Here is a 27,958-nt window from a genome sequence, read left to right as displayed (position 1 = left end):
GGCGTCGGCCCGTCACCCCACCCCCCCAAAAAAGAGTGACCCACGGCTAAGTCCCGGGGGTGGGTGGGCAAGAGGCAGGGGCGCTCCTCCGCTCCAGAGGCAGCTCCGGCGATGCGGTTGCAGAGTTGACGATTGGTTGGTCGGTTAGGTGGAATTCGGGATCCCTTTTGGTTTTTCCCCCGTGGGGGAAATTTAGTTCAGCGCTCTAAAGTCTCTCGCGAGCCGGAATCCAGATATAAGGACCCGAGAGTTCCTCCACGATTCTCTTGATCTTGTGGTAAACCTCTTCGAAGCTCTCTCCTTCTACGATGGCTGGAGGGGAGAGAAGCGCAGACCGTAAAATCACCTGCCTGCAACGCCCTTCCTGCCAACGACTACTCAAGCTTCAACCACAGCAACGCACGAGCACACAACAGATAAAAAACTTTAACTGCTCCAAACTCGCCGACTTTAGCAAAGCCTGAAACTCAATACCGGACTCTGTAATATCATCACAAAACCCCCAAAACTTCAGCCTTAGACTATCCACTGTTGACCTCTCCCGATTCCTTTTTAAAAAAAAATATACTTTATTTATAAATATAAGGGAAAAGGAAAAGGGAAGTAGGGGGGTAGGAAGGGATGAACAGAAAAAAAAAGGAAAGATAAAAGGGGGGATGGAGAAGGGAAATACAAAATCAAGGGGTTCAGGTAAGTGATAAGATTGTACATTGTAGATTATGAATCATAATACATATATTTCTTAATATCATTATTGTGTTTCTTAAACAATGTAAGTAAACAGTAAATAAACTGTATCCTTAGTGTTATCAAAAATTATCTTAAATTTTAATAATAAATCTTACCTCTCGTTTCAATAGTCTATCAATTCCTAATATTCATATGTATCTGTATATATTAGGTAATAGCAAATAAATGAGAATACTGTATTTTATGAATGTAAAAAGTAAAGAGGAAAAGGTACCAGATTTGTAAGAAAAAAAAATTGGTAAAGGGGGGGAGGAAACAAGAATAATGATTTCCCTGTTTTCCAGGTTTGCTGAATACCCTGATAAGTGGTGTCCGGCCCCCCGGTCCTAATGTTTGTTTCTTTTTACTAGTATCGTGCATATAAATACAATTATATCTTTGTACACCACCAAGACGTGCTTGACAAAACAAAACAAATTAAATAAATAAATAAGAGAGGCAGAGCACCATGGGACGAGACAGGAGGGCAGGTGGGGGTTCCACTTAACGCCCTCCGGGATTGTTACGGGTGCGCGCAAGCCCGTCAGTGTGAGATTTTGCTTCTGTGCACGCGCGGCAAGTGAAATCTCGCGCAAGGGTGCTCTCGCGCACGAGATTTCGTCAATTTTCAGCAACTTCTTTGCCTCCACGCAGGCACAGAAGCAAAACAATGCCGAAAATTGGCAAAATATCGCATGCAGGGTAAGTGCATGTGGACTAGAAACTTGGTACGACAGATCTTTTAAAAATAATAATAATAATAATAATAATAGTAATAGTGATGATGATGATGATGATGATAATAATAATAATAATAATAATAATAATAATTCAATTATTCAAATCCAGCATAGTGATCTCATTTGCTGTGTTGTACTGACATAATAATAATAATAATAATAATAATAATAATAATAATAATAATGATAATAATAAAGCTGTGGATTCGAACCTACCTGAAAAGCATTCCGTAAATTCCTGCTCCAGTTTCGTAGCTCTGTCGAAGGCCTTTCGTGCCTGCTCCTCCGTTATCCGCTTGTTAATTTCTCTGCAGGGCGGGTCAAAAAACGGACGTTCGGCACACGAACAAGCTCCCAAGGCCCCACAGGCTGCCTCGTTTGTTTCAACCCTCAGCACATGGGCAGAGAGCCCCGCTGGGATTCCTCCTCCTCCTAACGTGCTGAACCTGCTCAGCGTCCAAGAGAAACTGCCTGCAGCAGTGATGGCGAGCCTTTTTTGGTCCGTGTGCCAAAAGTGTGTGTGGCTGCTAGCACGTGCACACCTGCCCACACCCATTCCCTCCCCCCTATGCAAGCACACCCCCTCCCTGTACTGCCCCTGCACAAGCACACAATCCCCCCATCCGTGTGCATGCGCACAGGTCTCACTGAAGCCTGGGATGGTGAAAAAAACTGGATAAACGGGCAAACCAGAAGTTGGAAAAATGCACTTCCGGCATGCCCATTGTACTGTTTTTTGAAGCTTCCTGAAGGCTCCGGAGTGCAAAAAGCAGCACAACGACAAACCGGAAGTCAGTTTTTCCAAACTTACGTTTTGCCTGTTGGTGGTTTTTTTACACTGGGGCTTCAGGAAACTTCCTTGAAGCTTCTCAGAAGGTAAAAAAATCAGCACAATGACAAACCAGAAGTCTGTTTTTCCAAACTTCCGGTTTGCCTGTTGGGCTGTTTTTTGCACTCTGAGGCTTCAGGAAGCTTCCTTGAAGCCTCCGGAGGGCGAAAGGGCCTTCCCCAAGGCCAAAAACTAGCTGACTGGCATATACATGTGTGCTGGAGCCTAGGGCAGCACCTCACGTGCCCTCTGATGTGGCCCCACATGACACCTGTGGCATATGTTCTCCATCACGGGCCTAGAGGGATAGACTCCTCTCGATTATGGAAGCTCCAGGTGGTTGAGGATGATGGGAAGGGTGGTCTCACCCATTTACGGTTAGGGAAGGGAACTGCCAATGAAGGGAGTTTCTATCCCTGAGCTGATGGTCACTTGGACCGTTCTCTTTAATGGAGAAAGGACGCGAGTTTCTTCACTGATCGAGACCAAGGAGGCACAATCTGAGGTTAGTTGGGGGAAAGGTTAGAAGTAACGTGAGAATATATTATTTTAGTGAAAGAGGAGTAGATGTTTGGAACAAATTTCCAGCAGACATGGTTGGTCAATCCATGGGAACTGAATTTAAACATGCCTGGGATAAACACATAGCCATCCTAAGATAAAATATAGGAAATAATACAAGGGCAGACTAGATGGACCATGAGTTCTTTTTCTGCCGTCAATCTTCTATGTTTCTACCTAGCCTGCACATCCCTGACTGCCCCTAAACATGGAAGCTCCATCTCCCCAAACTCCTTCTAGCCAAGGGTGGAGCAAACTGCTGGCTTTCCTGGATCTTGTGTTGGGGAGTTCCACAGCACGATCCGCCTCCATCGACGAAAATTCCTTCCAGCCAAGAGTGGAGCCAGGGCAAACTCCTGGCTATCCTGGTCTTGTGGCAGGGAGTTCCACGTCTCTCTTCCGCCCATCAGACCCCCCTCCACACAAGATTGGGGAAGAAGGACAAGGCTCTCCCGCTAGCCCCTAAACCCCCCACCCGCCCCACGTGGGACCCCCTCTACTCACAAAACATTCTCGAGGGAGCGTGGTCGGATGAAAATGGCGATGGGGTGAAGCTGAGCGGCTTGAAGCCTCCGGACGGCATTGGCGGAAACGTCCAAAATGCAGTGCTTGCCCTGGAAGAGGTGGGGAAGAGGACGATGGGTTCAGGAATCCCACCCACCCCAAGAGAGCACATACGGGATGGTTTGCGTTGGTCTATATACGGAGATGCCTCTCGTTTGTCGCCTATGTAGCAACTCCCATTCTCAGCCAGTTGGGGTGGTTGGGAACGGAGTCCCCCCTCCCAAATGATGGATTACGATTGGAGGGGGGAATGACCCTGAAAAGCCTCCCTCAATTTTGGACTCTCTCCTTCTCTCTCTGTCCCTCTCTCTCTCTCTCTCCAGCTCCCTTTTTCTCCATTTCTCACTCATTCTAGTTCCCTCTCTCTCTGTCTTCCCTCTTTCCACCTCTCTTTTTCTCTCCCTCTTTCTCTTTCTCCTTCTCTCTCCCTCTCTTTTTCTTTCTCCTTCTCCATCTTTCTCTCTCTCTCCCTCTCTTCCCTTTTTCTCTTTCTAACTCCTCTCTTTTTCTCTCCCTTTCTCTACCTCTCTATTTTTCTCTTTCTCTCTCCTTCTCTCTTTCTCTCCAACTCTCATTCTCTCTCTCCTTCCCATTCACTCTCTTTCTCTCACTCTCTACACCTCTCTTTTTCTCCCTTTCATTCTCATTCTCTCTGTCCTCTCTTTTTCTCTCTCTTTCTATCCCTCTCTTTTTCTTTCCCTATCTCCCTCTCTCTCTCTCCATCTTTCTCTCTGCCTCCTTCTTTGTCTCTTTCCCACCTTTTTCTCTCTCCTTCTCTCTCACTCCCCTCTCATTTTTTCTCTCCCTCTCTCCCTCTCTCCCTCTACTTCTCTATTTTTCTCTTGCTTTCTCTCTCCCCATCTCTTTCTATCCTCTCTCTCCTTCCCACCCTCTTCCACCTCTTTCTCTTTCTACTTCCTTCTCTCTTGCCATCTTTCTCTCCCTTTCTCTCTCATTCTCCCTCCTCTTTCTCCTTCCCACTTTCTGTCCCTCTCTTTCTTCCTCTTTTTCTTTTTCTATATCCTTCTGTCTTCCCCATCTTTCTCTCCTTCTTTCTCTCCCTTTCTCTCATTCTCTCCCTCCCTCCCTCTGTCCCTCTCTCTCCATCTCTCTTTTTCTCTCTTCTCTCTTTCTCTCCCCCTCTCTATCTGTTTTTCTCTCTCTATCTGTTTCTTTCTCTCCATCTCTCATTCTCTCTCTCCTTCCCACCCTCTGTCCCTCTCTTTCCACCTCCTTTTTCTCTTTCTACCTCATTTTCTCTCCATCTTTCTCCCCCTTTCCCTCTCATTTCCCTCCCTCCCTCTGTCCCCATCTCTTTTTTTCTCTTTTCTCTCTGTTTCTCTCCCAATTTCTCTTTCTCTCCCTCCCTCTTTTCCCCTCCCTCTCTCCTTCTCGCACCACCTGCAGATGATTCCGCTTGCTCGTCTCCACGTCCTGCCACTTACCTGCTCAGCCACCTCCCGTACGGATTGGACGCTGGTCCCATAAAGGTGACTGTTGTACTGTCCAGCCTCAATGAATTTGTGGCTTTGAATGTCCTTCTCCATCTTCTCCCGTGAAGCCACAAAGTGGTAATCCCGGCCATCCACCTCGTATTCCCGTTTCGGCCGCGTTGTGTCTGCCAGGGAGATTTTACGTAACTCCCTTCCAGCAGAGGTCGGAGGAAACCTTTTTCCGTAGGAGTACCCCTGCGCTCCCACACCCTCCCACCAAATCCATCTCCCCAGATCCGGCAATCCAAACCCCATAACACCCCTCAGCAGCGGAAGTGGGGACCCTTCTGTTGTGGACTCACGTGGGACGCAAGATCCAAATTTGTCTGGAAATTCAGAGAGGAGGTCATCGTTGACTCGGTCCTTGGTGGGCCCCAAAATAATGATCGGGCGGGCATAATGAACTGGAACGAAAGGCGGAGAAGTTTAAAAAGGGGGAAGGGGTGTCATGATGGGAAAGCGACAGGAGGAGAGGGACGCGAAAACCCAAGGAAGGACCTCGAAACCTGAAACCACTGAGACAGACGGTGTGCAAATTTAGATATGAATGTTGTACAAATGTCCGGATGTTGTGCAAATGTAGATAGGGTACGAATGTCGTGAAAATGTCTGAATGTTGTGTAGATAGGATACGAATGTTGTACAAATGTCCGAATGTTGTGCAAATGTAGATAGGGTACAAATGTCATGAAAATGTCTGAATGTTGTGTAGATAGGATACGAATGTTGTACAAATGTCTGAATGTTGTGCAAATGTAGATAGGGTACGAATGTCGTGAAAATGTCTGAATGTTGTGTAGATAGGATACGAATGTTGTACAAATGTCCGAATGTTGTGCAAATGTAGATAGGGTACAAATGTCATGAAAATGTCTGAATGTTGTGTAGATAGGATACGAATGTTGTACAAATGTCTGAATGTTGTGCAAATGTAGATTGGGTACGAATGTCGTGAAAATGTCTGAATGTTGTGTAGATAGGATACGAATGTTGTACAAATGTCCGAATGTTGTGCAAATGTAGATAGGGTACAAATGTCATGAAAATGTCTGAATGTTGTGTAGATAGGATACGAATGTTGTACAAATGTCCGAATGTTGTGCAAATGTAGATAGGGTACAAATGTCATGAAAATGTCTGAATGTTGTGTAGATAGGATACGAATGTTGTACAAATGTCTGAATGTTGTGCAAATGTAGATAGGGTACGAATGTCGTGAAAATGTCTGAATGTTGTGTAGATAGGATACGAATGTTGTACAAATGTCCGAATGTCGTGAAAATGTTCGAATGTCATGCAAATGTAGATAGGGTTCGAATGTTGTATAAATGTTCGAATATCGTGCAAATGTGGATAGAGTATGACCACTTTTGTAGACTTAACGACTGCAGCTATATCCCTGTGGTCATATGATCAAAATTAGACGGCTGGCCACTGACTCGTTTATGACAGGGAGGGTCACTTTTTTGCAACCTCCCGATGAGCAAACTCAGTGGAGGGACGCCAGGTTCACTTAACAACTATATGACTCAGTTAACGACTGGGCCAAGAAAGGTTGGAAGACGGAAAAGGATTTTGTGTGTGTGTGTGTTTCCCTCACCTTCCATTTGCACAACGGTTTCGTAGCTCAACACGGCGTCTTCTCGACCTGCAGAAGAAATGTAGGGAACGCAGTCAAATTATCTTCTTTGGAAGGATTCTGCCTGGGTGCTGCGCCTTGCACCAGCAGGAAGAGAGGAGGAGGAGGAGGAGGTGGAGGAGAGAGGGAGGAAGAGAAGAGGAGGAGGAGGAAGATAGGAGGAAGCATAGAAACAGAAACATAGAAGACTGAGGGCAGAAAAAGATCTCATGGTCCATCTAGTCTGCCCTTATACTAGGATCTTAGGATGGATCTATGTTTCTCCCAGGCATGTTTAAATTCAGTTACTGTGGATTTACCAAACATGTCTCCTGGAAGTTTGTTCCAAGGATCTACTACTCTTTTGATTTTTCCCCAAACTAACTTCAGATTGTGTCCCCTTGTTCTTGTGTTCACTTTCCTATTAAAAACACTTCTTTCCTGAACCTTATTTAACCCTTTAACGTATTTAAATGTTTCGATCATGTCCCCCCTTTCCCTTCTGTCCTCCAGACTATACAGATTGAGTTCATGAAGTCTTTCCTGATACGTTTTATGCTTAAGACCTTCCACCATTCTTGTAGCCCATCTTTGGACCCTTTCAATTTTATCCATCTCTTTTTGTAGGTGAGGTCTCCAGAACAGTATTATTCCAAATGGGGTCTCACCAGCGCTCTATATAGCGGGATCACAATCTCCCTCTTCCTGCTTGTTATACCTCTAGCTATGCAGCCAAGCATCCTACTTGCTTTTCCTACCGCCCGACCACACTGCTCACCCATTTTGAGACTGTCAGAAATCACCACCCCTAAATCCTTCTCTTCTGAAGTTTTTGCTAACGCAGAACTGCCAATACAATACTCAGATTTTCCCCAAGTGCATTATTTTACATTTGGAAACATTAAACTGCAGTTTCCATTGCTTAGACCATTTATCTAGTAAAGCTAAATCATTTACCATATTACAGACGCCTCCAGGAATATCAACCCTATTGCACACTTTAGAGTCATCGGCAAATAGGCAAACCTTCCTTACCAAACCTTCCCCTATGTCACTCACAAAGATATTAAAAGGAATAGGACCCAGAACAGACCCTTGTGGCACACCGCTTGTAACCTGACTCTGCTCAGAATACTCACCATTAACAATAACTCTCTGATGTCTACGCTTCAGCCAGCTGCAAATCCACTGAACTATCCAGGGATTAAGTCCAATCTTCACTAATTTATCTATCAGCTCTTTATGTGGAACCATATCAAAGGCTTTGCTGAAGTCCAGATAGGCAATATTCATGGCACCACCTTCATCCAACATCTTTGTGACTTAGTCAAAGAAATCAATGAGATTAGTTTGACATGATTTGCCTTCAGTAAAGCCATTCTGGTTTGGGTCCAATAAGTTATTGTTTTTTAGTTGCTGATTTATCCTCTTTTTGAGTAGAGTCTCCATCATTTTAACTATAACTCATGTCAAGCTAACTGGCCTGTAGTTACCAGCTTCTTCTCTACTGCCCTTCTTGTGGATAGGCACAACACTGGCCATTCTCCAATCCTCAGGAACATCTCCTGTTAACAGGGATTGGTTAAACAAATCAGTCAGGGGGGTAGCAATGACAAAACTGAGTTCTTTAAGAACTCTGGGGTGGATGCCATCTGGACCCATTGCCTTATTTATCTTTAATCATTGAAGTTCTTCTAAGACATCAGCTTCTAAGATCAATGGAGCTGAATCCGTACAGCTGGAAGCAATGCTATATCCCTCTATAGTATTATATTGTAAGGTGTCTTTTGAAAACTGAACAGAAGCAGCTGTTGAAATGGTCAGCGATCTCCTTATTCTCATCAATGCATGTATTATTCCCGGTACTAAGCTTTGTGATGCTGCAGTTTTTCTTCTTCCTATCACTAATATATCTGAAGAAGGTTTTATCCCCCTTCTTTACAGATGTGGCAATTTCTTCCTCTTTTGAGGCTTTAGCAGCATATATTATCTGTTTCGCCTCCTTCTGTCTCATTTTATACACCTCTCTATCAGCTATACTTCCAGACTCTTTATACCTCCTATAGGCAGCCTTTTTTTCATTGACTATAGCTCTTACATCATTGCTAAAGAGGAGGAGGAGGAAAAAGAGGAGGAAGAGAGGAGGAGGAGGAGAGGCGAAAGAGAAGTGGAGAGGGAGAAAGATGAAGAGGAAGAAGTGGAGGAGGAAGAGAGGACGGGAGGAAGAGGAGGAGGAAAGGAAAAGAGGAGGAAGAGGAGAAGAGGAGGGAAGAAAGAGAGGAGGAGGAGGAGTGAGAGGAGGAGGAGGAGGAAGAGGGGAGGAGAGGGAGAAGAAGCAGGAAGAGGCAGAGAAGTTGGAGGAGGAAGAGGAGGAAGAGGAGGAAGAGGAGGAGGGGAGGAGAAGGAAAGAGAGGAGGAGGAAGAAGAGGAGGAGGAGGAGGAAGAGGGGAGGAGAGGGAGAAGAAGCAGGAAGAGAAGGGGAGAAGAGGAGGAGAAGTGAGAGGAGGAGGAAGAAAAGGAGGAGTGGAAGAAGGGGGAGGACCAGGGACAGCGGGGAGAAACAGAGTACAAGCAGGGAAGGGGATAGATGGAACGGGGGGGAAGCTCAGAGACCAACACCCACCTTGAGAGCCTGATCCAGGGCCCCGATCCTGGAGGAGGAAGGAAGGAAGAGAAAAATAAGGAAGAGAAAGAGGAGCATAGAGAAAGAGAGAGGAACGGACGTGTGGAGGCACCTCTGTTTCTATGACGGAGCTGGGTGGTGGTGGTGGGTCCATGTTTGTGGTCACTGGAGGGACATTCCTCCTTAAAACATGCGTGGGAATCTTCTTCCCCATCCTCCACATGTGGACAAAGGCCACCACTCTGTCCGGGAGGATCCACAGGTCCGTAGGATCCCGCTTGGATGTGCTTGCTCCTTGGACACTGAAGTGTCATGCCGGTACGGGTGTGCTGCGCATCCCAGCATGTTTTTGCTTCTGCGCATATACAGGGAGCTAAATCTCTGAAGGAGACGCGCACACACACAACATTTTGGTGTGGGGTTTTTTTGCTTCCGCGCATGCACAAAAGCAAAAAAAAATATCACTGGAATGTCACACATGCACAGAAATGTCAGAGCAAGATTTTTTTTTCCATGCTGCAGAAGAACGTCTTTTAGGCCAATTCAGAGCAGATCCCTCTACACACACACACACCACACAAAAAGCACAGACATTGTAGCCATATAGGAGCTCGGTTCCCCGGCCTCATCCCCTTGGTGGACTTCCACTCCCAGAATTCCCCAGTCGGCAACCCAGCAAACCGATGATGGGTGTTATAGGGGGCCCTTGATTTATGGTGACAGCTGGGACCAGGATCTCCACATTGCTTAGTGACAATAATCCTTGAAGCCCCATCTGAGGTTCTTAACTGAATCACGGGGGGTCGTTAGGCAAGAACCTCCTTTAACCAATGTCTGCATTGGTTGCCAATCAATTTCCGGTCACAATTCAAAGTGTTGGTTATGACCTATAAAGCCCTTCATGGCATCGGGCCAGAATATCTCCGGGACCGTCTTCTGCCGCACGAATCCCAGCCACCGGTTAGGTCCCACAGAGTGGGTCTTCTCCGGGTCCTGTCAACTAAACAATGTCGTCTGGCGGGACCCAGGGGAAGAGCCTTCTGTGTGGCGGCCCTGACTCTCTGGAACCAACTCCCCCCAGATATCAGAGTTGCCCCCACCCTCCTTGCCTTTCGCAAGCTCCTTAAAACCCACCTCTGTCGTCAGGCATGGGGAAATTGAGATATTCCCTTCCCCCTAGGCTTACAAAATTTATGCATGGTATGTTTGTATGTATGTATGATTTGTTTCTTAAATTGGGGTTTTTAAACTACTTTTAATATTAGATTTGTTTATATTGTTTTTTACTGTTGTTAGCCGCCCCGAGTCTACGGAGAGGGCCGGCATACAAATCTAATTAATAAATGAATGAATGAATGAATGAACGAATGAACAAACAAACAAACAAACAAACAAATAATAAACAAACAAATAATAAACAAACAAACAAACAAACCTCCTGTCAGCTTTGCTAGGTTGGAAGGAAGGAAGGAATACAACATTTCCTACTGTCTTCCCCAGTGTTTTGCAACCAGGCAGCAGGGAAGTAAGTGGCTGATGCACAGGAGTGTGTGAGTGGCAGGGGAGATGTGACAAGGATACACAAGGTGTCAAAGGAAGTGAGGGAGGCAGGGGGGCAGAGGGAGGGTCTTGTGAAGGTGTAAGGATATGGTGAAACTTGGGAAGGGTGCATGGGTAGTGGAGAGGTGCAGCAACGCTCAGGGAGAGTGCATGAGTGTGCAAGAGAGGCGTGATGAGGCCCAGGGAAGGTGTGTTAGGGTGTACAAGAAGTTAAGGCATTTGCAAACATTGAGGGTTGGGTGGGGAAAAACTAACGTGAATGATTTGCAACATTTCCTACTGTCTTCCCCAGTGATTTTGTGGGGAAGCCTGCAGGAAGAATCTCCCCAATGGCAATCGTGGAATTATGGGGGGGGGGGGGGGCTGCAACCGGTTGTAAGTGCAATACAGCTGCCGAGTGCCCAGATCGTAATCATGGGACTTCCTAACGTAACTCCAAAAGGTCCCTGGACAAACGGTCATAACTCAAGAACCGCCTGGAATCAGATCGGGTTTGGCCAGATTCCAAGGCTTGTCCATAATTCCAAATTGTCTCTCAGTCTTCCACTCTTGGCAAACACCCCCTCCTCAGAATTACATTGGGGTCCTGAACACCGTCCTTTTGGAGGCCTGGGATGGCTCACCTTTGCTTTTAACCGCGTCCACTCTCGTCGCTCGACCCTGCGGAAAGAAAAGGAATATCAGCTGGGGAGCCCCCAAGGCCTTCCTTCTCCGACCCCCAACAATTGCTAAAGCCTCGATACCGTCTCTGACAGCCCCACCATTAAAAACCATCCCCAAACATCATGAGACCCCCCCCCCAAATCGCACTGCTAAGAACTGAGCATTGGATGAGGCTGCGCACCCACCTTACAAAATCTAGCGCAGAGATTTGAAGCATATCGATTCAGAGCGGTTGCAAACCGCCAAAAATCTTTGCAGGGGATTTCAACGGCCGCCTGCAAGACATTTGCGCGACCAAGCAAGGCCACTAAAACAGGTTCCAAGCCCGGATAATTTGGCCACAGTTGAACCCGAACTTTAATGCGCGGGGGCTGCAGCGTGTATCGCTGTGTCTCCTGACACCCTGCTTTTCAGAGTCATAGTAGATACATAGTACAAAGATACATAGTAGATCCATAGTAGATCCAATAGCAAGTTCCTACCGATACAGTCAATGCCATCGTACCGCCCAGTGAAAATGGAGCTGAGTGCGTGGAAGCAAAAATATCACACACGTGCACAAATACCCTCATGTGATTTTGTTTCCTGAGCATGAGAGTGAGAGACCCAAACCCAAAATCTCGCTCGGACAAATGTGCACAAATGCCAGAGAGCTGGAACTGCATGCACAGTCCATTGATAGCAGTGGGAGCAGCAACACCCCCCTGCTGCCCTCCTCCTCCTCCTCCGAGACCCCTCTCCCTTACCGCCTCTTGCTGGGGATGAAGCCCAGTTCATCGCTGTCGCCATCTGGATGGACGCGCCGCGCCTGCCACCATTCCTCGTCGGACGCGTCGATGACGTGAAGGACGTCGCCGAAGTGAAAACTCAGCGCTTGGCTCAAGAAGCCGCAATCCTTGGTCTTGTCGTAGTCAAAGAGGGCCCTGTTCAATAGGGGGGTGGGCGGGGGTGCAACAGGCGAAAATGTCAGGAATAGTTTGGGGTTTTTTAAAAATTTATTTTAGCTTAGTTTGGTTTGTACAGTAGTTTAGTTTATGATATTTAATTTAATTTTGTTGTTTTTATTATTGTTTTTATTCCATTGTATTTCTTTCTTTTTAAACATTTTTACAAATAGCACAAGTCAGTGAACAAAACTAACAGACTTTCTTCCTTCTTGCTCCTCCTCCACCAAAACAGCGCTGTGAGTTGGTTGGGCTCAGAGTGAGAGACCTAAACTTCTTGTCTAAAGTGGGACTAGAACTCACCGTCTCCTGATGATTGGCTCAAGGTAACCCACCTGTCTTTCATGCCTAAGGAAGAACTAGAACTCCCCGCTTCCTGGTGTCTATCCGGGTGCCTTCACCCCTAGACCAAACTGGCTTTCAAAAACAAATGATATTTGTTTTAAAAGAACATTGTCAATGTATTTATTCCATTGATATGCCAGCCGCCTCACCATGAAACGACTTTTAAGGTGCGGGGAGACTTCGAGGTAGACCCTAACTCAGTCCGTGATATTTTGGCCTTGTCTGTGGGCAGAGTTTTGCAAATGCGGGAATAGCCCCACCAATTAGCCACAGTTCACAAGTATATTTAATTGAGGCTTCCATGAAAAAACACTGCAGCAGACTTTCTTGTAAAAAAAGTATACTTTACTTATCTCCTTAGCAAAATGTTTCCCTAAATAAACTCTTTAACTACTATAACAAACCACCCACAATACTATCATTCAACTACCATTACATCCACCACTGCAGCCACCCACAAACCACTAACCACTAACCACACCCATGCAAGGGTGTTATTTCTTTTATATAGGTTACAGCCAGTCAGGTTGCAGTACAGATAGTAAACCCATGATTACATACTGATTATGGCTTACATCAGCCTTTCTTATGCCAACAGACGAATTTTTTTTAAAAAAAAAATCATAAAAACATTTGCTTAGCGACAAAATTTCTGTCCTCGCCCATATTGTGGTCATAACTCAAGGACTATCTGTAAACCGGATATTTTCTCTAGCCATTCCTTTCCCTTTATCTCAGCAAGTTCCAAACAATCTTGGCCAACTTCAAAAACTAACCAGGATGAAAGGATGAAACACCACCAGGAAAGCTCATGGGCTATTAAAAAAAATAACAGTCACACCATCCTGGTGGTTTTTTTTTCTTTTTTGGACAGCCCTGGACTCAGAGATGGAGGTCCAAAGAGCTGGAGGCTCACCGGATGTAGAAGCCCCTTTTGGGGTTACTCCGAAGTGATGCGGTTCCTGAACCCAAACTGCTGTTCATCAACTGTTCCCGGAGATCATGGATCTTGGCTTCAAAGCGGCTGTATTCTAGAATGGGGAAGAGATTTAAGAAGAAGGACTTCAACTCCCAGAATTCAACCGTGGGAACTTTTAAGAGGTGAAGATTTCAATTCCCAGAATTCAATTGTGGGAAATTTTAAGAGGTGAGGATTTCAACTCCCAGAATTCAACCGTGGGAGCTTTTAAGAGGTGAGGATTTCAACTCCCAGAATTCAATTGTGGGAAATTTTAAGAGGTGAGGATTTCAATTCCCAGAATTCAACCGTGGGAGCTTTTAAGAGGTGAGGATTTCAACTCCCAGAATTCAATTGTGGGAACTTTTAAGAGGTGAGGATTTCAACTCCCAGAATTCAACCGTGGGAACTTTTAAGAGGTGAGGATTTCAACTCCCAGAATTCAATCGTGGGAATTTTTAAGAGGTGAGGATTTCAACTCCCAGAATTCAACCGTGGGAACTTTTAAGAGGTGAGGATTTCAACTCCCAGAATTCAATCGTGGGAATTTTTAAGAGGTGAGGATTTCAACTCCCAGAATTCAACCGTGGGAACTTTTAAGAGGTGAGGATTTCAACTCCCAGAATTCAACCGTGGGAACTTTTAAGAGGTGAGGATTTCAACTCCCAGAATTCAACCGTGGGAATTTTTAAGAGGTGAGGATTTTAACTCCCAGAATTCAATTGTGGGAAATTTTAAGAGGTGAGGATTTCAACTCCCAGAATTCAATTGTGGGAAATTTTAAGAGGTGAGGATTTCAACTCCCAGAATTCAACCGTGGGAACTCTTAAGAGGTGAGGATTTCAACTCCCAGAATTCAATTGTGGGAAATTTTAAGAGGTGAAGACTTCAACTCCCAGAATTCCCCAGTGAGCAGGTGGGTCTATCTCCTTCCCCCAAAATCTTACCATCTGGCTTATACTGGGCAATAATGGTGACCGTCTGTCCGGCGTTTTTCAGAGCGATGGCAGCTTGTTCGTGAGTAGCGTTCCTGAGATCCACGCCGTTGACCTGTTGGGAGAGGTTAGTAACCAATCAGAACAGAGCTTTGAAAGGACTTTGGAGCAGGATTCACTATTCCAGACAGGCGGCTGTCGAGTCCCTTTTTAACAATATCCAGTGATGGAGCACCCACAATTGTGGGGGCAATAGGCTGGCTCTGTTACAAAGTGCTATTGCTAACATGTTGTAAGCCACCCTGAGTCTGAGGAGAAGGGCGGCATAAAAATTGAATGAATGAATTGAATGAACTTCTGGTGGCAAGGAGTTCCACTGGTTAATCTTTTTTTGTAACGTGAGGCAGAATATTCCAGGTGTGGCCTTATTAAGGCTTTATGAAGTGGTACTAATCCTTCATTTGATTTTGATTCTACACCTGTCTTTATACAACCAAGAATTGTATTTGTTTTTTTGGCTGTTGCCGGACACTGCTGGTTATGATAAGCACCATTATGAATAGAAATATAAATGTAAATGTAATAAATATAAATCAGTACAATAAGCAGTATGATAAATATAATAACTATGTATATTATAATAAGCAATATAATAAGGACCATAATATAGAGTCCCTAGGAAATTGGATGGCATACAATCTTAAATAAATAAATAAATAAAACAAGTAAATAAATAAATGGCAATATATTATCTTCAGTGTAATAAGCAGAATAATAAATATTATTTATTATTTAGATTTCTGTGCTAAATAATAGAAATTATATTATAATATTATATTATAATAAACATATATTTTTAATACAATAAGCAGTATAATAAATATAATAATTATCTATAGTATAAAAAGGAGTGTAATAAATAGCAGTATATTATCTATAGCATAATAAGTAATATAACCTGTTAAATTTATTTATTTATTTATTTATCTATTTATTTTTGGATGTATATGATTCCCCTCTCCGGCATATACATATATTGTAATAAATATTATAATATAACAAGCAATGTAAGGAGTATAATCAGCAGCATAATAACTACAATAATAAATACATAAATCACCAGGGTGATTCGACACAAAAATATGTAACCCTTCCCTGGTGCAGAGCTGAAGGGATTGGATACTGTAGCCTAGAGAATAATTCTCTGCCTTACAAGGCAAAGGTTGCAGGTTCAAGTCCCAGTGGGTATGGCTAGCTGATGAAGCCAAAATAAGGCCGAAATAGATCTATCTTGGTCTCCCTTAATTTTCAAATTCAGCAAAAAAATCATATATATGTGTGTGTGTGTATATATATATATATATATATATATATATATATATATATATATATATATATTAGAATAGAACGGAATAACAAAATTGGAAGGGACCTTGGGGGTCTTCTAGTTCAACCCCCAGCTCAGGCAACACACGCTACACCACTTCAGACAAATGGTGGTCCAAGATCTTCCTAAAAACGTCCAGCATTCACAACTTCTGGTGGAAGGTAGTTCCACTGGTTTGTCTTCACTGTCAGGAAATTTCTCCTTAGATCTAGGTTGCTTTTCCTCTTGCTTACTATAAAAAGCCCTGTAATCATCCCCACACGCAGCCTAACGCCCATTATACTGCATATCAGCATCCCCCCACCCCCGGTCCGTCCCTTGGGATGGGGGAGGGTCTTACTGAGAGGATCTGGTCCCCTTTCCGAAGCTCTCCGCTGAGGTCAGCTGGTCCTCCGGCCAGGATAAAGGAGATGAAAATGCCCTCGCCGTCTTCACCGCCCACAATGTTGAACCCCAGCCCTGTCGAGCCACGGTGGATGACGATGCGTCGCGGTTCCCTGGAGGGAGAGGAAAGAGGAGGGTGTGAAGCGGAGGGTGTGCCCCGGGCAGTCATCCAATCCAGGGGTAGACAAAGTTGTCTCTTCTATGACATGTGGACTTCGACTCCCAGAATTCCTGAGTTAGCATGGCTGGCTCAGGAATTCTGGGAGTTGAATCCACAAGTCATAGAAGAGCCAACTTGGCCTACCCCTGATCTAGTCCAATCCACTCCCAACCCTGGCCGGAATTGAAGTCCACCTATCTTCAAGCGGCCACATGTGAAACGGCTTCAACTTCTTCTGGTTGTCTAATCCGATTCCTTCCTTCATAACTCGGTCAGATCATTAAATTCAAAGTGTTGGTTATGACCTACAAAGCCCTACCAGATTACTTTTTGGACCGTCTTCTGCCTCATGTATCCCAGTGTCCGGTCAGGTCCCACAGAATTGGCCTTCTCCAGGTCCCACCAGCCAGACAATGTGGCCTGACAGGGCCTAAAGGAAGAGCCTTCTCTGTGGTGACCCCAGCCCTCTGGAATGAACTCCCTCTGGAGATATGCACCACCATCTCCCTCCTGGCCTTTTGCAAAGCTTTGAAGACCCAACTCTCCCAGTGGACATGGGGACCTTGAGTTACGAGGTTGTCCCCAGCCGACATGAATGGCTATATTGAGTGAACGTGGATGATTGTGGAAGAGCTTTTTATATTTTTGCTAATTTTGCATATGTTTTAAACAATTAGATTTCTCGTGTATATTGTTGTATTTACAATGTGGTACGCCGCCCAGAGTCGTTTCAAAAACGGCGGCGTAGAAATCAAACAAACAAATAGATAGGTAAGTAGGTAGATACTCGGATCTCTGCTTGGTCTCCTTTTCCAGACTAAACAATTGGGGTGGCTGATAATACAAAAAAACGTAACACTCTCTTGGGTATTTAATTTAATTTTATACTACTTCTATGCCACCCAACCCCGTAGGACACAGGGAGGCTTACAACAATACAAAAACCAATACAATAGTACAATAATAAAAAGAAGTCGAACAGTAACAGTAAATAAAAACCCATTATGACCCTAACAAACCCATTATTGCTGTGGTTGGCTCTGGGCCAGCTCCTGCCCCAAGGACTGTGGGGGAGGATGTGGGGGAGTCCTCCCATTGTCAGAGGCCAGTTTTACTGCCAACTGTTTCTGATAGTGAAGCGTCTGAAGCAGATAGTGAAAGTGAGGTGGGATCCTCAGAGGGGGTAATGGCAGTCGGCAGACAACCCATTAGGTAGTCGCCCCATGAGAGATTCATCATCGTTATCCTCACTGGATTCAGAAGGAGAGACATTCAATGATGTGCGCAAGCGCAGGGCAATGTCACGGAAAGAGCAGCTGCGTAAATACTACAGGAAATAAGGTAGTTCCCCTGTGACTGGGTATAATTAGACTAATTGGGGCTGCTGTTAAATAGTCAGTGTTCTGGCCTCTGGGTGTGGAAGTTTATCTGTTAGGTAAAGGAGGACATGTATTTGGTGAAGGACGTGCAGAGGTTGTTGGGGATTGTGAACTATTATTGCATGTTCATCCCAGGTTTTGCCGATCTGACCACGCCTCTCACCTGCTTGTTGCAGAAACACGTGCCATTTCAATGGGGTGAGAGGGAGCAGAAGGCCTTTGTGGCTCTCAAGGACACTTTCATGAAAGAACCCCTGCTGCAGCATCTGATGTTGCTGTCAGTGCTGTGCTTCTACAGACCCATCCAGAAGGTGGTGCCCTGTTTCCGTGTGTCTACCACTCCCCAAAGCTCATGTCCTCGGAGCAGAACTATACGATTTGGGAGAAATAATTGTTGGCGGTCAAGTCTGCGTTTGAAACGTGAAGACATCATCTCAAGGAAGCTCAGCACCAGGTGGAGGTCCATACAGACCATAGGAATCTGGAGTTTCTGCAAACACCCCAAAAGTTGAACCAACGACAGATACATTGGTTGTTCTTCCTTGCGAGGTTCAACTTTCAGATCCAGTACACGCCGAGCTTCCCAAAACCCAGAGCGGACACTTTATCTCGGAAACCTGAGCATCCCAAAGAACTGGCCCCGTTACAAACGATCCTGCCCACGGAAGCTTTGGCTGCTACCCATGACCCCATTGATTTGCGGAGGCGTATTCGTGAGATGCAGCCGGGAAATGGTTTTATGGCACAGTGGGTACAGGAGATGGTGCCCAATTCTCCCTGGACATTTGTGGATGGAATGCTCCGGTACTGGGGGCAGTTGTATGTACTAGCAGGGCTGCTTTGCAGATTAATCATGTCCCAATGTCACAACAATCCCACGGTGGGTCATTTTGGCTTGTTAAAAATGTTGGACTTAGTGTCCCGAACATTTTGGTGGCTGCAGCTCCAGGATGATGTTCACTCTTATGTTAACACGTGTGAACGTTGTCGTGCGGCCAAGTCTGCTACATGGGCCCCCGCCAGGATTGTTGCAGCCAATGCCAACGTCCATGAAGCCGTGGGGAGCTGTGTCCACAGATTTTGTAACACACTTGCCAATGTCTTCGAGGTTCACCACGGTGATGGTGGTGGTGGACATGCTGACTAAAATGGCACATTTCATCCCATGTCGCTGGGTGCCCACAGCTCAGGTCACGGCCCAGTTATTTTTACAGAACGTTTTCGGGCTCCATGGGCTTCCAGATCGGGTGGTGTCAGACCAGGGGACCCAATTCACGGCACGGTTCTGGAGGGAACTAATGTCCACGTTACAGGTGCAAGTTTGTCTTGCTTTGACACAGCACCCTCAGACTGATGGTAGCATCGAGAGGGTCATTGGCATTCTTGAGCAATACCTACAGTGCTTTGTGTCGGACCGGCAGTCCGACTGGTCACGTTGTCTCCCGGTGGTTCGAATTTGCTTTTAATAACTTCCGGCATAACACCATACAACTCACGCCTTTCTATGCCAATTACGGGTTCCATCCTCGGTTTTTCCAATTAACCCTGTTAGATTCCCCGGTCCCAGAAGCGGAGGACTTTCTCTTGGAACTTCACGTGGTTCATGAAATGGTGAAGCGATATCTGATCAAGACCAAGGAGGACTACAAGCGGGTTGCTGACCGGTCCCGGTGAGATGTTCCCCCGTTGGCCGTTGGGGATAAGGTGTGGTTGTCCATGAAACACATCACCTCGGAGTTATCCTGTCACAAATTGGATCCACAATTCATGGGCCCTTTCCTGATCGAGCAAGTCATCAATCCAGTGGTGTATCGTCTCACCTTGCCTGCCAATCTGCACGTCCACCCCATCTTTCATCGTTCCCTCTTGGTCCCTGTTAGTCCCGACTGCCCACTCTATCCTAATGTACCCATCCTGCCTGCACCCTGTGTTCGGGATCGCATGCCCGATGTCATGATCCATGCCATCTGGGACTCCCGTTGGGTGGACAATTGCTTTCAGTACTTAGTGCAATGGATGGAGGGCGAGCCAGACGATTGCTCGTGGCTGGAGGCTGCATTTATACCGTCAGGCATGGGGGAGTTGAGACACCTTTCCCCCAGGCTTTTTTATACTTTATGTTTGGTATGAATGAGCTGTTTGGTTTTTTAAATAATGATAGGATTTTATATGTTTTTTAATATTAGATTTGTTCCACTGCTATATTGTTTTCATTACTGTTGTGAGCCACCCCGAGTCTTCGGAGAAGGGCGGCATACAAATCTAATAAATAATAATAATAATAATAATAATAATAATAATAATAATAATAATTGGTAGATGCTCCCACCCTCATTCAAGCATTTCATGTGCAAGTTCCGCAGAAGCCCCGTCCCTTGTGCTGGAGTCAGGGGAGGGGCCTTCTGGGGGGGATGGTGTTGTGGTTGGCTCTGGGCCAGCTCCTGCCCGAAGGACTGTGGGGGTGGATGTGGGTGAATCCTCCCAGTGCCAGAGGCCAGTTTTACTGCCGACTGCTTCTGACAGTGAAGCGTCTGTAGCAGATAGTGAAAGTGAGGTGGGATCCTCAGAGGGGGTCATGGCAGGCAGCCCATTAGGTAGTTGCCCCATGAGTGATTCATCATCGTTATCATCACTGGATTCAGAAGCAGAGACATTCATTGATGTGGGCAGATGCAGGGCAATGTCTAGGAAAGAGCAGCTGTGTAAATACTACAGGAAATAAGGTAGTTCCCCTGTGGCTGGGTGTAATTAGACTAATTGGGGCTGCTGTTAAATTGTTAGCGTTCTGGCCTCTGGGTATGGAAGGAGGACATGTATTTGGTATCAGGATTCTACAAGGACCCTCTTTGAACTGTTTCCAGGACTTTTGAACTAATCCATAGTCAAGTTTGTGACTTTGCGAACTCTTGAAGGAAAGTGGCTGTGACGTCTTCCCAGCTGCTTGTTATCTGCTTTGTGTTTGTTTATTGTTCTTCATGGCACTCAAGGCTGTTGCTTTGAAGGTGAGCACTTTGCCTGGCTAAAAGTGTGTGTGGCTCCTCTTTTACTTTCGATAAAAAACAGTGTTATTGACTTACAACCGTGTGTGTCTGAATTCCTACCTTTGAACTTAATTGAGGGCTCGTGCCGAGAAGCCCCGGCAGAACAATTATAATACTCAAAAGGCCAATCTTAACAAATCTTCCCAGGCCTGTCGATAAAGCCAGGTTTTAACAGCTTTTCGAAAAGCCAGTGGAGTGGGAGTTATGTGAACATCGGGGAGGAGTTGGTTCCACGGAGCTGGGGCGGCAACAGAGAAGGCCCTCCCCTGTGGTCCTGTCATCCTACATTGTTTAGTCGACGGGACCTGGAGAAGGCCGATTCTGTGCCATCTCATAGGCCTCTCTGGGAGGTATGTGGCAGGAGACAGTCCCATTAATAGTCAGGCCCCTAAGCCATGTAGGGCTTTATAGGGGATAACCAACACCTTGAATTGTGCCCGGAGACTAATAGGAAGCCAGTGCAGCATGTGGAGTGTTGGTGTTATATGGGTATACCGAGGTACACCCATAACAGTTCGCACGGCTACATTCTGGACTACTTGCAGTTTCTGAACACTCTTCAAGGGTAGCCCCATGTAGAGCGCATTGCAGTAGTCAAGACGGGAGGTGATGAGGGCCTGAGTGACTGTGTGCAAGGCTTCCTGGTCCAAATAGGGCCGTAAGTGGTGCACCAGGAAAACCTGGGCAAAAATCCCCCTGGCCACAGCTGAAAGATGGTGTGCAAGTTGTAGCTGTGGGTTCAGGAGGACGCCCAAGTTACGAACCCTATCTGAGGGGGTCAGAACCTCCTCCCCCACCAGAGCAATGGATGGATAGATGGAACAGTCCTTCAGAGAGAATGTCCAGAACCACTTGGTCTTGTCTGGGTTGAGCTTGAGCCTGTTGGCTTCCATCCATACTTTAAAGCTTTTCTTTCTCTTTGCAGGAGATACTTTTTTTCTTGTGGGGAGGCTGCCTGTCAGGCCCCAGCTAGAATGCTTGCAGGTTTTGGCCTGCCACCCAAATCCTTTCCATCATCCGCTGCAGGGTCCAGGGCCCTTGGCATCTTGGTAGCCCCCTCTGGACCAGGGGATCTCCAACCTTGGCAACTTGAAGACTTGTGGACTTCAACTCCCAGAATTCCTCAGCCCAGTTTTTCTGACTGAGGAATTCTGGGAGTAGAAGTCCACAAGTTGAAGTCTACAAAGTCTTCAAAATTGCCAAGGTTGGAGACCCCTTTCTCTGGACTCAATTCCAAATTGAACCTGTCTTTTTGTAAGGTGGGTCACCAAACCATGATCAATTCCAAAGAAGACACACTCCAGACCCGCAATACCCTCTATAGTCCTTGACTTGCGACCATTCCTTTTAGCGACCATTGGAAGGTCATGACAAGCACTGGAAAAAACCCGCTTTCACCCTTAGAACCGTTGCAGCATCACACAATCAAAATTCTGACACTTGGCAACTGACTCATATTTATGACGGTTGGAGTGTCCTGGGGTCGTTCCCATTGACTTGACTTGTCCGAAGGTCACAAACTGGGGTCATCCTGGGGTTACACAGTCGATGGGGAAGCCAGATTTGCTCAATGACCATCTTACTCAGCAGTGATTCACTTAACAACCTTGACGAATAAGGCCATAAAATGTGGGCAAAGCTCATTTAACAGCTGTCTCACTTAACAACATAGTTTCCTCAACGTGCTTGGTGCTGAATCCACAACTGTGTTCAGCACCAAGGACAGTGGATGGGTCTGCCATGTGACAGGTGCGGGGGAGGCCACACCCCCAAAGAGGAGGAGCCAGCACTTACCTGGGAATATCTTCCTCCCCCATCAGTTCTTTTGGGATGGGGGAGTACCTCCGAGGAGAGGTGGGGGTCATGGCTTGTGGGTAGTCGGAACCCAGGTAACTCTGACCAATTTCATTGTCGAGGTGATGGGAATAAGCTAATAATAATGATTAAAAAGGAGGAGGGAAGAAGAAGAGGAAGAGGAAGAGGAGGAAGAAGAAGAAGAAGGAGATTAGATGAATTCATATGTCATTCAATGTCCAAAGGAATATGCCCAAAAGCAAAAGTCAAGGAAACACAATTTTTTTAAAAAAAGGGAGTTGGATTCTACTGAGACAAAGGCCTTTAGTTCAGAATTTGCAAAGGTCTAATAAATGCATTTCCCCAATCATGAAGAATACAGGTCTTTCTCTCATATCCAGAGGTAATCATAATCATCATATCATCAAAATAATCATCATAATTACCATAATCGCAATCATAACAACAACATGTTAGTGATATTAGTTACATTGTTTGTACAGTTGGTGTTTCATTTTCTTTTTCAATGTTATTTTTAAATGCAAATAAATGTAATAAAAATTATTTTTAATAACAACAACAACAACAACCCGAGATGTTTAGTTGAGTCTCTTCTGGAGCAGCGAAGGTAGTTCTCAATGCCATAGTTGACTAGAGGTACCTCTGTTATGTCCACCCCACCCCTAAGCAAGAGACCCTACACCATTTCGGACAAATGGTAGTCCGGTCTCTTCTTGAAAGGATAAAGTTCCCACAAGTTCCGAAGGCAACTTCTGTTGATTTTTCTCATTGTCAGAAAATTCCTCCTTATTTCTAGGTTGAATTTCTCCTTGTTTAGTTTCCACCCATTGCTTCTTGTTCTACCCTCAGGTGCTTTGGAGAATAGCCAGACTCCCTCTTCTTTGGGGCAACCTCTGAGATATTGGAAGGCTGCTATCATGTATCCCCTGGTCCTTCTCCTCATTAAACTAGCCATGCCCAGTTCCTGCAACCGTTCTTCATATGTTTTAGTCTCCAGTCCCCTAATCCTCTTGGTGGCTCTTCTCTGCACTTTTCCTAGAGTCTCAACATCTTTTTTGCATCGTGAGACCAAACCTGGATGCAGAACTAAGGCTATTTCTTTTTTTCTTTCTTTCTTTCCTTCCTTCCTTCTTTCCTTCTTTCTTTCTTTCCTTCCTTCTTTCTTTCTTTTTCTTTCTTTCTTTCTTTCTTTCTTTCTTTCTTTCTTTCAACTTCTGTGCTGCCCAATCCCGAAGGACTCAGAGCGGCTCGCAACAATATAAAATTACAAATACAAAGTGTGCATTATAGAGTGGTGTTAGTACCTCCCTAGTCCTGGATTGTATCCCTCTGTTCATGCAATTTAGGATTGCATTGGCTTTTTTGGCAACTGCTGCACACTGTTGGCTCATATTCAAATGGTTGTCGAATTAAGACTCTACGATCCCATTCACAGTGACCACTATTAAGCCTGGTAAATTATTAAGCTACTAGCTATACCCGGCCATGCTTTGCTGTGGCCCAGTCCAGTGAAGTGGAAAAGAAAGAAATGAGAAAGTCCATGTTTAAATTTTTCAACCCCCTGCTCAATTTACTCAGAATACGAGAGTTTGAAGAGACCTTGGAGGTTTTCTAGTCCAACCCCCTGCTTGATTTTATCATACAGTTTGAGGGGATTCACATTAGAGAGCAGGGGGGCATTTGTACATCTCTCTCCCTCCCTGTCAGTCCGTCCCCCGGTTTAAGAGACTGGCCCGATCCATCTGCCAAAATACAATAAGACCGGCCTACCTCGCAGGGTTCTTGGTTCCACCCAATCATGGGTGGCAAACCCCACGGTTTGCAGCCAAACCTGGTTTCATGTGGCAGTTGATCAGCACAGTAGTTGATAGCAGCCAATCAAAATGCACCTGCTATGTTTGTCACCAGTCTCCATGCAAAGCAACTACCTATCTTTTCATCAGCCCATCAAAACACGCCTCCTGTTTTTTACCAGGGAATTCTATGTTTTTGGGCAGTTCTTACCTGTGTGATATCTATATAATATATGTATATCATAAGGGCTGTGTTCAAATGGAATGCTGAGTCAAAATTTCAAAGCAATCGGCTAAGTACTTTTCGAGATTAGCCCCGCCTAACAAAGATACATTTACATTTTTTATAAATATAGATTAAGTCACTCACAGGAAGTGAGGTCAGGAGGGGCGTAAGAGTCGTTCAAGTCAAGGGTGGTGGGCTTGGCCACCTTCAGGTAGACAACATCAAAGGTGTTCTTCAGAGCTGCCACGGCATCTTCGTGCATAACGTCCTCCAGACTGACGTTGTTTACCTGTAGGGAAGGGATGAAAGGGTGGTTGATGGACCGGCTCACCTGCGGCGTTGGGTGAAGCCACACAGCATCCCACCCAGTTCATTTTCATCCTAGCTAGTTGCAAATGGAGTACAGTGGTACCTCTACCTAAGAACACCTCTACTACTACTACTATTATTTATTATTATTATTATTATTATTATTATTATTATTATTATTATTATTATTATTATTATTATTATTTAGACTTGTGTGCCGCTCTCCTCTGAAGACTCAGGGTGGCATACTTACAAACTTTTCTAGATAAGAACCGGGTGTTCAATATTTTTTTGCCTATTCTCAAGAACCATTTTCCACTTACAAACCTGAGCCTCCAAAACTGTAACCGGTAGAGAGAAGCCTCTGTGGGGCCTCTCTAGGAATCTCCTGGAAGGAAACAAGTCCGGAAAAGGCAGGGAGCAGCCTCCGTGGGGCCTCTCTAGGAATCTCCTGGGAGGAAATGGCCAGAAAAGGCGGGGAGAAGCTCCGTGGGGTCTCTCTAGAAATCTCCTGGGAGGAAACAGGGCCTTCACCCTCCCTGTGGTTTCCCCAATTGCACACATTATTTGCTTTTACATTGATTCCTATGGAAAGAATTGCTTCTTCTTACAAACTTTTCTACTTAAGAATCTGGTCATGGAACAAATTAAGTTCATAAGTACATGTACCACTGTATCTGCTTGGCTCTGTATACCTCTACTGTGGCAACTTAAAGAGGTGTCAGCTCCAACTCCCAGAATTCCCAGCCAGCATAGGAAATTACACATCTGAGGTGAAGGGAGATCTAATCCCACACTCACTGAAGGATTCCCTCTTGTGGAAAGTTGTGGAGTTTCCCCCCATCTATGCCCACAAGAAGAAGGAGCCAGTCACATCGCACATCATGACTTCAATGAAGCAGTTCATGAGTTGAGTTGGGTTGAGCTGAGTAAGGTTAAATTAGGTTGAGTTGAACTGAGTAGAATTGGGATGGGTAAAAGTTAATGTCAGGCTGAAGCCATCATTTTGAGTTGGAGACTATGGCCTGCCACAAGGAGAATAGTACTGTGGGAATTGGGGAGGGCTGGTTGCATGAGAGGGAAAAATACTAGCCGCAACAAATTATTTCCAGAGATTGAAGGTCATCTTTTGTTCAGCACCAGCTGGAAGTACAGGGGAGGATTGAGAGAACTGCAATGGTCCATGTGATGAACTTGTTGGTGTGGAGACAAGGGATGAACCTTATGAGCCGGGGTGGCGCAGCAGGTAGAGTGCTGTACTGCAGGCCACTGAAGCTGACTTGTAGATCTGAAGGTAAGCGGTTCAAATCTCATCACCAGCTCAAGGTTGACTCAGCCATCCATCCTTCCGAGGGGGGTCAAATGAGGACCCGGATTGTGGGGGCAATAGGCTGGCGGCTCTGTTTAAAAGTGCTATTGCTAACATGTTGTAAGCCGCCCTGAGTCTAAGGAGAAGGGCGCCATGAAAATTAAATGAATGAATGAATGAATGAATGAATAAATAAATAAATAAATAAATAACCTGGGTTGAGAACTGTAGAAAAAGTTAGCATCGGGTTGACTACAGTTAGTAACCAACACAGCTCTGTTAATAAATTGGAACTTGGAAGAAGGCCAAGATTTGGACCCTGATTTATTTCTCAGATATTAATTGGAATGCTGGCAGCTAAATTAGGTTGACTGAAATTTATTTATTGTTAGAGTTGAAGGGGACCATGCAGGCCATCAAGTCCAACCCCCTGCCTGAGCAGGAATCCTAAAGCACCCCAGCCAAGTGGCCGTCCAATCTCCTCTTGAAAGTGTCCAGAGTTGGGGAGTTCACCACCTCCGCAGGCAGGTTGTTCCAATGGTTAATCTCTCTGACCATCAGGAAGTTCTTCCTTACTTCTAGGTTGAATCTCTCCTTGGTCAGCTTCCAGACGTTGTTCCTCGTCCGGCCCTCTGGTGCTCTGGAGAACAGAGTGGCCCCCTCCTCTCTGTGGCAACCCCTCATATACCTGTATACAGCTGTCATGTCCCCTCTGCCCCTCCTTTTCTCTAGGCTATCCATGCCCAGTTCCCACAGTCTCTCTTCGTAAGTCTTGGTTTCAAGTCCCCTAATTATTTTGGTTGCTCTTTTCTGCACCTTCTCCAGAGTTTCAATGTCTCTTTTGAAGTGTGGTGACCAGAACTGGATGCAATACTGAGTTGGGTTGATCTAAGGTTACATTAAACTGAGTTAAAGAGTTGTGTTGAGTTGAGTTGGCTTTAACTTCAATTGAGTTGGGATGAGTTAAGTTGGGTTAGGCAAGGTAAGGTTAAATTGGGTTGAGGTGAATTGTTCGGTTGGGTGAGGTTTCAGTTAGGTTGAGAAGAGTGAAAGCGTTGGGATTGGTTGAGTTTAGATTTAACTTCAATTGAATTGAGATTATTTGAGTTGGGTTTGGTAAGGTTAAATTAGATTGACTTGAACTGAGTTGAATAGGGTTGAGTAAAAGTTGAATTAGGTTGAATTAAATTGAGTTGGGCTAAGTAAGGTTGCATTAAGCTGAATTGAGTAGTTAGGTCGAATTGAACTGGATGGGTTGGGTTAAGTTAACTTGAATTTAGTCACGTTGAGTAGAGTTGAACTAAACTGAACTGAAGGTATCTGAAGCAGTATGACTAATTTGGCTAGCTCTCTCTTCTGTCCACCATTTTAATCTCCTCTGGAATTATCTGGTTTGGGCTATGTCTAGATTTAACTTTGGGGGAAATTAAGTATTTGTAAGACAACTCACACCACCCTGGCCACCACTGCCCGACCCAGTCACTTACCGCTAGGATTTTGTCCCCGATCTGCAGCCGCCCGTCTTTGTGGGCTGCCCCACCCTCAATGATTTTGGTAACATAGATACTGTTGTCCCCAGGAATGTGTTGGTTG

General features: G+C 45.3%; 1 protein-coding gene across 1 annotated transcript; it reads right to left on the bottom strand.

Annotated features, from left to right (window-relative positions):
• Positions 1-27,904, bottom strand: LOC139155958 (disks large homolog 4-like). The gene is made up of 15 exons (XM_070731344.1): positions 27,853-27,904; positions 24,892-25,036; positions 22,708-22,843; positions 16,290-16,446; positions 14,575-14,677; positions 13,586-13,700; positions 12,127-12,303; positions 11,341-11,377; positions 9,158-9,185; positions 6,517-6,564; positions 5,219-5,320; positions 4,869-5,041; positions 3,364-3,473; positions 1,686-1,777; positions 1-312 (listed from the first exon to the last, which is right to left on the bottom strand). Exons 2-15 carry the CDS (start codon positions 25,007-25,009, stop codon positions 206-208), a joined length of 1,503 nt encoding a protein of 500 aa, XP_070587445.1. The 5' UTR covers positions 25,010-25,036; positions 27,853-27,904; the 3' UTR covers positions 1-205.
• Between the last annotated feature and the right edge of the window lie 54 nt (positions 27,905-27,958).

This window comes from Erythrolamprus reginae, unplaced genomic scaffold (genome assembly GCF_031021105.1).
Source record: "Erythrolamprus reginae isolate rEryReg1 unplaced genomic scaffold, rEryReg1.hap1 scaffold_159, whole genome shotgun sequence".
In the NCBI taxonomy this organism is placed as follows: domain Eukaryota; kingdom Metazoa; phylum Chordata; class Lepidosauria; order Squamata; family Dipsadidae; genus Erythrolamprus; species Erythrolamprus reginae.
The sequence above is the reverse complement of the archived record's forward strand: the minus strand, read 5'-3'. Positions and strand labels throughout refer to the sequence as shown.

Excerpts from the sequence above, each read along its gene's own strand:
- LOC139155958 (XM_070731344.1), bottom strand. The coding sequence starts at position 25,009 with ATGCACGAAGATGCCGTGGCAGCTCTGAAGAACACCTTTGATGTTGTC. Across the intron at positions 14,678-16,289 it reads AAGGGGACCAGATCCTCTCA|GTCAACGGCGTGGATCTCAG; the intron begins GTAAGACCCTCC and ends CTCTCCCAACAG. Across the intron at positions 12,304-13,585 it reads AAAAGGGGCTTCTACATCCG|GGCCCTCTTTGACTACGACA; the intron begins GTGAGCCTCCAG and ends CCTATTGAACAG.